This window comes from Alligator mississippiensis, chromosome 15 (assembly GCF_030867095.1).
Source record: "Alligator mississippiensis isolate rAllMis1 chromosome 15, rAllMis1, whole genome shotgun sequence".
Lineage (NCBI taxonomy): Eukaryota > Metazoa > Chordata > Crocodylia > Alligatoridae > Alligator > Alligator mississippiensis.
In genome coordinates, this window is record NC_081838.1 from 31,123,048 (window position 1) to 31,132,225 (window position 9,178).

A 9,178-nucleotide genomic window follows, 5' to 3' on the forward strand; every position below is an offset into this window, starting at 1 on the left:
TGGGGGCAGGGTGCAGGGAGGAGCTCTTTAATCCCGAGTGTCCGGGGCTCTGGGGGCGTCTCCTGGGAGGGGCAGATCTCTTGTGGGGTGCCCCGGGCTGTGACGTCAGCGCTGGATCTGCTCGTAGACAGACTCCGCGCAGCTCAGGAGCTCCTGCAGGAGACTGGGGTTAGGTGGGGCACTGGGGGGGGGCACCAGGGGGTGTTGGGGGGCACTCACCATGTAGCGCAGCTCAGGTGGCAGCTCTACGGGGGGGTCCTGCGGGGTGGACATGGGGAGTTATTATAACCCACCTACTGCTGCCCCTCACAGTGTCCGGGGGACCGAGTGGGGGGGCACACTCACCGGGGGGCCACAGGGGTTTGTGTTGCCCCCAGGCAGGGGGGAGTCCAGCGGCGACTCCATCACCTCGTAGATGTGCTGCTTGTCACCTGGGGGGGCGGGGCAAGGGGGCATGGGACCCAGGCATGCAAGGCCCAGCCCCACCGCCCCCAGCCTGGGAGGACCCAGGTGTCGGGGCCCCCAGCCCAACCTCCAGCCGCGGAGAACCCAGGCATCCGGGCCCCTCACTCACTCCTGCCGGAGACCTGGGGGTCCAGCTTGCCCATGGCTCTGCACAGAGAAGGGTGGAGGTGAGAGACGGGGCGAAGACCTCTGCCCCCTCCCCCTGGGGCAGGGACCCAAGCGTCCGCCCCCGTCCCGGGAAGGGACCCAGGCGCAGCCCCCCGGGAAGGGGCCCAGGCGTGCGGGGCTCACCGCGTGGCGGGCTCGGCGCGGCGCAGGCGGCGGTAGAGGACGGCGGTGCCGAGCGCCCCGGCCAGCAGCGCCCCGACCAGCACCGCCGCCACCACCCAGCCCAGGTACTGCGGGGCCGCGGGCGGGGCCCAGGCGGGCGGCGGCTCCGTGCCCTCGGCGTCTGCGGGAGAGAAGGCGGTCAGGGCCGGGGGGGATGCGGGGGTGGTCGGGGCCGGGGGATTCAGGCGTCCAGGGCCGGGGCGGGGCGGGGGGTGGGGTGGGGTGGGGTGGGGGAGGATCAGGCGCCCTGGGGGTTGCGGGAGGCTCAGAGCCGGGGGGACCCAGGCATCCGTGTCCGGGGTGCGGGGAGGATGGGGCCGGGGGCGGCTCACCGCGCACGAGGAGCCGCACTTGGCCGCGGCGGCTGCCTTGGGGCAGGAGCTGCAGCGCGACGCGGTAGAGGCCGGAGTCGCCGGGCCGCGCCCGCAGCAGCACCAGGGTCCCGTCGGCGCGGCCGCGCTCCCGGCCCGTGCTCCGCGCCCCGTCTCGTTGCGGCCGCGACTGCCCCGGGAAGAAGGAGAGGATGCGGGAGCCGCCGTCGGGCGCGCCCTCCCCGCGGTACCAGTCGACCTGGCGCAGCGGGCCCAGCTCGGTCGGGGTCAGCGTCACGTTGTCCCCGGCGCGGGGCTCGGCCGGGGTCACCAGCACGAACAGCTCGTCCGCGCCCGCCAGCGCCAGCCACAGCCACAGCCACAGCCACGGCCACGGGAGAGCTGCGGGGGGAGAGGGAGGTGGGACCGGGGCTCCGCACTCCCGACCGGCAGCCCCCCAGGCCCCCGGTGCCCCTCACGTCCGACATGCAGTCCCCAGGCTCTCTCGGTGCCCCTCACTCCAGACCCACAGGCCCTTGTCCTCCCAGGTGCTCTCACTCCCGACCTGCACCCCCCCAGCCCTCCGGTGCCCCTTGCTTCCAAGTCACAGCCGCCCTGGGGCCCCTCGTTCCCGACCCGCACCCTCTGGTGCCCCTCGCTCCCAACCTGCAGGCCCTTGCCCAGCTGCCCTGAATCCCGACCCCCAGCCCCCTGGTGCCCCTCAATCCTGACCCGCAGCCCCGCCCCGCCCCGGTGCCCCTCACCGCTGACCCGCAGCCCCCAGTCCCTTGGTGCCCCTCACTCCCGACCCCCAGCCCCCCGGTGCCCCTCACCTGCCAGCCGAGCCCCGCAGCGGGGCGCTGCCATCGCCCTCCCTGGACGAGACCCGGGCTTCAGAGCGAGTTGTAGGGGAGGGGGTCGCTGGCCGTCCCGGGCGCCTGGCCCCACCGAGAGCCGCGGAACCTGCTCCCCCGCGTCACCAGGTGCAGCACGGCCCGGGCGGGCAGCGAACCGCGGCGGCCGGAGCCCTGGCGCCGGGCCGGGGGGCCGGGCCGGGAAGAGCCCAGGCGTCCGAGCGCCCCGCCCCCTCTACCCCCCCCAGCTCCCACTCTCCTCCCCGGCTGGAGGGAACCAGGCGCCCGGGCTCCCAGCGTCCCCCGACCTCGCTGACCCCTCCCCGGCAGGGAGAGAGCCGAGGCGGCCGGGCCCCCGGTGACGGTCTCACCGGCTCGGTGCTGGTCCCGCTGGGCTGGGGGGAGGAGGCGCAGCACCCCCTTTTCCTGCCTGCCGGTGTGTGTTCGTGTGTGTGTGTCCGTGTGAGTCCGTGGGAGTGTGTCCGCCCCCGCGCCGGGAACCGGCGGAGCTGGCTGGGCCGGAGGCTGAGGCACGGTGCGTGTGTCAACACGCGTGTGCGTCAGCGCGTGTCAACAGGCGTGTGCCCCCATATGTGTGCTCGCGTCGCGTGTTAACGTGTGGGGCGTGTTAACCGTGGAGTGTCAACACGTGTGTGTGTGTTGTGGTAACGCGCGTGCGCCCCAATATGCGTGTGCGCGTGTCACGGCAACACGCGTGTGTGTATCGTGTCAACACGTGTGTGAGAGAGTGTGAGCGTGTGTTCACACGGGGGGGCGTGCACGGGCCGGTGCGGTGCGGTGCCACGTGAGGCCGCCAGGTGTCGTCGCTGCTCCGCAGAAACGGGGGGGGGGGGGGAGGAGGAGGAGGATCGGAGCCCGGACGCCTGGGTGGGGGAAAGCGGACACTCGGTTAATGTATGGGGGGCTGGGGCCGGACACCCGGGTAATCTATGGGCGGGGGTTGGGGCTGGACACCCGGGTAATCTATGGGCTAGGGCAGGACACCCGAGTAATCTATGGGGGGGGGGGGGGGGCTAGGGCCAGACACCCGGGTAATCTATGGGGGGGTGAGCTGAGGGGGGGTTGCGGGCCCGGACGTCTGGGTCCCCTGCGGGGGGGGCAGCAGGTGCACCCAGCCGTTTGCCGGGCTCAGCCCCGCTCACACTCCCCGCCTAGCCCTGGCACGCCCGTGTGCCCCGCTCCGCCCCCAGCCCCGGGGGTCTCACTGCAGACCACCCCCCGGACTCGGCCCAGTAGGCAGGGGGAGGGTGGCGGGCAAGGGACTTTCCAGCTCGGCCGCCGCTTCTGGTCACCGGTGCCGTGCGGGGGGAGGCGGAGCCGGAGGTGAGGGCTGCAGCACCGAGCCCGGGGCACTCACAGCTGCCCCTCCCCTTGTGCAATTCACGCGCGTGTGCCCCGGCTGCACTGCTGTCCTCGGCGCTGCCTCGTACCGCGGGACGGGAGGGGAGGGGGGGGGGCGTTAATGATTCCTCTCCCCGCCCCAGGAAATCCCCGCCCGGGACAGGGGCGAAGTCCCCCTCTCGGGCCCTTTCCCCCACACCCGCCGGCGGCCCCGATCCCGGCGCTGGGGCAGGAGCCGGAGCAGGCTCCGACGGCCCGGGCGCCCGGGCTCCCTCCCAGCTGCTGCGGCCGCGCCCGGGGGGGGTCCCCGGCCCCGCCCCGGGGCGGGGAGTGCGGGAAGCGGCGGCCGGGGCGGGGCGGGGGCGGCTCCGAAAGTCCCCGGGGTTCAGCTGAGCCGGCGGGGAAGTCCCGCGGCTTCTTCCTCAGCGCCGGGGGGGGATGCGCCGGCAGCCGGAGAGGCCAGGCGTCCGAGCGGGGGCCGCCAGCCCCGTCCCGCCGCCCGCCTGCACGGACCCGCCCCCGGCGCGGGCTGAACAACCCCGGCGTCCGGCCGCGGGAGGGACCCGGCTGCGGCCCCCGGCTGAGGAGCCCAGGCGTGCGGCTGCAGACCCGCGCCCGCCCCCCGCCTGCAGCTGAAGGACCCCGGCGTGCGGCTGCGGGCCCCGGCCCGGGACGGGCCGATGGCGGCGGAGGAACTGCCCGTGGACCTGCGGACGTGGCGGCGGGAGGCGCCCCCCCGCGCCCCCCCGGCGCCCCCCGCCCGCCAGCCCGAGACCTGCCTGCCCCTGCGCAAGCGCCGCTACCCGGGCCGGGACCGGGACCCCCCCGAGCCCCCGAGCGCCGCTGCCGGGAGCCCCCCCAGGCCGCAGGCGCAGCCGGAGCCGGAGCCCCCCGCGCCGGGGCCTTGCGGGGGCTGCTGCGGGCCCGGCTTGGCCCTGCGCTATCCGCGCCTGTCGCCCGCCTGCTGCTACCCAGGTGGGTTCCGATGCCGGCCCCGGTCCCGCAGGGCCGAGGTGCTCGGCGCTGCACGGCGCCCCCGCCCCGGACGCCTGGGTTCACTGGAGCTGGGTCCCTTGGGAGAGTGGGGGGAGTGGCGGGGGAGACCCGGTTGCCTGGGTCCCCGGGTTGGTGGTGCAGCGGGGGCAGGGGCCGGACGCCTGTGGCCCTGGGTGGTGGTGGTGGTAGGGGGGGCAGGACCCGGACGTCTGGGGCCCTGGGTGCTGGGCAGGACCCGGACACCTGGGGCCCTGCGTGGGGGGGGCGGGGAGGACCCGGACACCTGGCTGCCTGACACCCCCATCCCCCGCAGGCCTGGGCGGTGCGTTCCCGGCGGACCTGGCCGCCTGCCTGTCCCCCCCCGCGCTGCTGGGCTTCGCCCCCCCGCTGCCGGTGCCGCTGCCGGTGCCGCTGGCGCTGGCCCTGCCGGGCGCGGCCGAGGCGCAGCTGGCGGCGGACGTCGCGGCGGCCACGCGCCAGGACGAGGACGGAGACACGTAAGTGCGGGGGGGCCATGGGGCACGGCCCCCACCCCACCCCACCCGGCACGGGGAATCCCCGCCCGGGCCCCGCCCCGTGACGTCAGCCACGCGTCACTGCCCGCCGCCCCGCCTCCTTACTGGAAGGGGTGGCAGACAGGGCACCCCCCCCCACTTCCTCCCCTGTGCCCGCTCTGCGAGCTTCCCCCGACAGTGCCGGGGGCGGGGCGGGGGTCACCGCAGGGCAGTGTGCGGGGGGCGGCCGTGGCAGGGCACTGTGGGGCAAGCTCGCAGCACTGGGGGGGAGTCCATGGCAGGGCACTGGGGCGAAGCCTGGGGAAGCTCACAGGATTGGGAGAGGGGTCTTGACAGGGCACTGCAGAGGCGCAGCTCGCAGCGGGGGCGGGGCCGAGGGTCTTGGCAGGGCACTGCTGGAGAAGGTTGCAGCACTGGGGGATGGGGCTGGCGGGGCACTGCGGGGGGGGGGGGGGGAGTCTCGCAGCGGGGGAGCGAGGGGCTTGATAGGGCACTGCTGGAGAAGGCTGCAGCACTGGGAAGGTGCAGGTGGCAGGGCATTGTGCGGGGGCGGACGAGGGACTTGGCAGGGCACTGCGGGGGAGTCCCTGGCAGGGCACTGCTGGAGAAGGTTGCAGCAGGGGGTGGAGGGGGCGGGGCTGGCGGGCACTGCGGGGGGGGAAGCTCGCAGCCGGGAGAGGGAGGGCGGCTCCCGGAGGCGCGGGGGCAGGTTTGGGACAGGAAGTGGCCGCCGGGGGCTGTTACTGGAAGCCCCGATTTCGGTTTCGCTGCGGCGCCATCCCCGCGGGGGGGCCGCCCGCTGACCCGCGCTCCCCGCAGGGCGCTGCACATCGCGGTGGCTCAAGGGAACGTGGCGGCCGCGCGGCGCCTGGTGGCGCTCTTCCTGCGGGGGGGCCGCGAGCTCGACGTCTACAACCACCTGCGCCAGGTGCGGGGGGCGGGGCCGGGCGGGGCGGGGCGGGGACCTTCCCGGAACCGCGTGCGGCCCCACCCGGGGCTTTCCCGCTGGCTTCCGCGGGGGGCGGGGGGCGCTGCGGTGCCGACCGGCGGCCCCTGCCCCGCAGCCCCTGGGGGTTGTGCTGACCCCCCCACCCCCTACTTGCAGACGCCGCTGCACGTGGCCGCCATCACGGGCCAGGCCGCGCTCGTGCGGCTCCTGTTGGCCCACGGGGCCTCGGCGCGCGCCCGGGACCGGCAGGGCCGCAGCGCCGCGCACTTGTGCTGCGAGCACGGGGCCGCGCGCTGCCTGCGCGACCTGCTGCTGGGCGCGCGCCCGCCGCCCGACCTCGAGGCGCGCGACTACGAGGGTGAGCGGGGGCCCTGGGGGGACTATTGGGTTGGGGCGGGGCCGAGGGATCGGGGGCTCTTGGGGGGTCCCTGGTGGTGGTTGGGGGCCCAGCCAGGGTGTGGGCGTAGGGGAGTTTGGGGGTCCCTGGGGACATCCTGGGGGGCAGGGTGATGGGTGGCGGGGTCTCTGGAGGAGCTGCGTGGGGGGTTGCGGGTGCGCTGCCCCCCAGCTGACCCCTGCCCCCACAGGGCTGACGGCGCTGCACGTGGCGGTGGCGGCGCGGGACCAGGAGGCCGCCCGGCTGCTGTTGGAGCATGGGGCTGACGCAGACGCTGCGGTGAGCGGGGTCAGGGGGCTCGATGGGGGGCAGTGCGGGAGAGGTTTGGGGGGCCCAATGGGCTCTGATCCCCCCCCCCCCTTTCTGCCTCCAGGACATCAAGAGCGGGCGGTCGCCGCTGCTGCATGCGGTGGAGAACAATGACTTGGCCATGGCTGAGCTGCTGCTGCAGGTAAGACCCTCAATGCCCCCCCCACCCAGTTGTGGGCTCTGCACCCTGGGCTGGGGCTGCACTGGGGGGTCACGGTGCCTGCGCCAGGCCTGAGCCCCCTTTCCCTGTGCCCTGCAGCAGGGGGCAAGTGTGAACGCGCAGTCGTACGCGGGGTGCACGGCGCTGCACGTGGCGAGCGGCCGGGGGCTGCTGGACGCGCTGCGGCTGCTGTTGCGCTCGGGTGCTGACGGCGGCCTCAAGAACTGCCACAACGACACCGCCCTGGCTGTGGCCAAGAACCGCCGGGTGAGGGCGTGGGTCAGGGTGGGAGCAGGGTAACCCTGGGGGCAGTCAGGGTGGGGTCATGTCAGAGCTGGGGGGTCTCAGGATAGGTCAGGGGGGTCATGGCAGGCCTGAGGAAGGCTGGGGGGGGGGTCATGGCAGAGCTGGGACGTCACAGGCTGCCAGGGCAGGGGTTGTGGCAGCACTGGCGGCAGGCACCGGGGAGGCTGGCCCGGGGGGGGGGGTGTCATGGCAGAGCTGGGAGGTCAATGGGGGGGGGGGGGTCAGGGCAGGGGCCATGGAAGACCTTGGAGGTCATAGGCAATAGCAGGGGTGGGGGGGTCATTTGGGGGCCTTGGGGTGGGGACCCTCGGGGCCTTGCCCTGTGTCTCTAGGGGCAGACCTCTGAAAGGACCCCATAGCCAGGACCAGGGTGGTCCTGGGTTTCCATGGTGCTCACCTCCCCCTCCCCCCATTCCTCCCCCAGGTCATTGACATCCTGCGGGGTAAGGCCTCGCGCCCGCCCCCCACCTCCGAGAGAGCAGGGGATGGGGCCTCGCCAGTGCCCAGCACCACCGGCAGCACCTCCCCTGGCCTCAGCCCCACCGGTGAGACCCCTTCCCTTGCCCCCCCCTGCCTGGACTCCCTGGGGCTGGGTGGGGGAGGCCCTTGGGGGTCTTTGGGGGCAGCTCCTGATTCCCCCTCCCCCCTCAGGTCTCTCCAGCTCCCCCCTGCTGGCCCCCAGCCCCCCCCAGACGCCGGGGGCCCATCAAGCGGCTACACCCAATCAGAGAGCAGAGGGTGCGGAAGGGACCAATGGAGCGTCAACACCAGGCCTCACCCACCATGCGGTGAAGCGGGAGAGCAGCCCCATCTTGTCCCCTGTGGAGCAGCCAATGGGCTGTCAGCTCCCCCTGCCCTTGGCTAATGGACGGCTGGACCACAACCTGGATGCTCCGGCCAATCACTTTGCACCGTTGCTTCCTGCCGCTTTCCACAGGCCAATTGTTTTGCTGGGCTCTGGACCACTGCCCAATCACGTGCCTCCAAGGGATGCTGGCAGCCCGCCCCCTGGGGCAGGGCCAGGGCCAAGGCTTCGCACCCCTGATGCAGTGGGTGGGGGGGGCAGCTGACGCTGGGAGCCCTGGGGGTTGTGGCCCCATGACCCCAGCCCAGGGGCCGTGATCCGGTGACCCCTCCCTGGGGCCAGTAGCATGGGGGGTGACCACCGACCCATGGGGAACCCAGGCATCCGGCCCCCACCCCAGTCAGGACTGTGGGACCCCACTGTCCGCCTCCCCTGCCAACACTGTGGGACCCAGGCATTGGGGGTGGTGGGGTTATGACCCCCATGGCATGTAGCAGGGGTGGGGGCATCTGAGCCTAGCCCCCCCCAGTCTGGGGCACCCCCAGTGGGGTGGGAAAGGGGTGCTGCTCCTGCAGGTATTTAGGGCCTGGCTGGAGATGATGGGGGGGGTCCCCTGCACTGAGCCCCCCCACCCCCCCAGGCACAGCATTAACCCCTCCAGTGCCAGGCTGCACCCCACACAGCCTGGTCTGCCTGGGGGGGCATCTGCTTCCCCTGCCCCCCCAGGTGGCAGCATCAAATACTTGAATGGGGGGTTCCAGGGGGGGTAACTTATTGTGAGGGGGGAGAGGGGGTGTGCTGCTGATGCAGCTAATAAAATATTTGTTTTTTTTTAATGCAGATTTTTGTCTCCAGGGACTTGGGGGTTGGGGGGCTGCAGGTCAGGAGTGAGGGGCAGTGAGAGGGGGCAGCTGGGGGGGCTGAGGGGACAGATGGATGGGGGGAGATGTCATCCCAGAAATGGCTGCTGGGGGGGCGGGGCAGCACCTCTTGGTTCAGGGACAGAAGGACCAATGGTGCCCTCGCTCCCAACCCGCAACCTCCTGCCCCCTTCATCCCTGCCAGTGCCCCCCACTCCTGGCCCTCAACCCCCTGCCCTGCTGGTGCCCAGGAGTGGATCTGCTCTGGTGGTTCTGGCAGAGGTTTGGGAAAGTGCCAGCTGCACCCTCCCGCAGTTGCCCCATTACTGCGCCCTTTGTGCTGGAGCAGCTGGCCAAAGGGCAGGGGGTGACCCCAGACACCCCGGATCCATTTCTAGTAGGGGCAGGGGGGGCAGAGCAGCTGGTGGGGTGGGTGCTGTTTTGTGCCAGGTCCTGGCCCTTGCCAGCTTGGGGAGGGGCTGCCCGGACGCCTGGGTTTTCTATTCCAAGCCTGGGGGAAGGAAGGAAATGCAGGGAGCGGTCTGATAGCCAGGAAGGG

The 9,178-nt window shown here is 73.2% G+C and overlaps 2 protein-coding genes across 2 annotated transcripts; one reads left to right on the top strand and one right to left on the bottom strand.

Annotated features, from left to right (window-relative positions):
• Positions 1-6: 6 nt before the first annotated feature.
• Positions 7-2,987, bottom strand: CEACAM19 (CEA cell adhesion molecule 19). The gene is made up of 7 exons (XM_019488923.2): positions 1,940-2,987; positions 1,128-1,508; positions 757-916; positions 575-612; positions 346-431; positions 220-258; positions 7-153 (listed from the first exon to the last, which is right to left on the bottom strand). The coding sequence occupies exons 1-7, from the start codon at positions 1,971-1,973 to the stop codon at positions 106-108; spliced, it is 786 nt and encodes a 261-aa protein (XP_019344468.1). The 5' UTR covers positions 1,974-2,987; the 3' UTR covers positions 7-105.
• Positions 2,988-3,030: 43 nt separating this feature from the next.
• On the top strand, positions 3,031-8,560 carry BCL3 (BCL3 transcription coactivator). Its single transcript, XM_059718682.1, has 9 exons — positions 3,031-4,297; positions 4,632-4,815; positions 5,653-5,761; positions 5,939-6,140; positions 6,370-6,458; positions 6,553-6,630; positions 6,748-6,915; positions 7,379-7,499; positions 7,606-8,560. Exons 1-9 carry the CDS (start codon positions 4,003-4,005, stop codon positions 8,022-8,024), a joined length of 1,665 nt encoding a protein of 554 aa, XP_059574665.1. The 5' UTR covers positions 3,031-4,002; the 3' UTR covers positions 8,025-8,560.
• Positions 8,561-9,178: the final 618 nt, after the last annotated feature.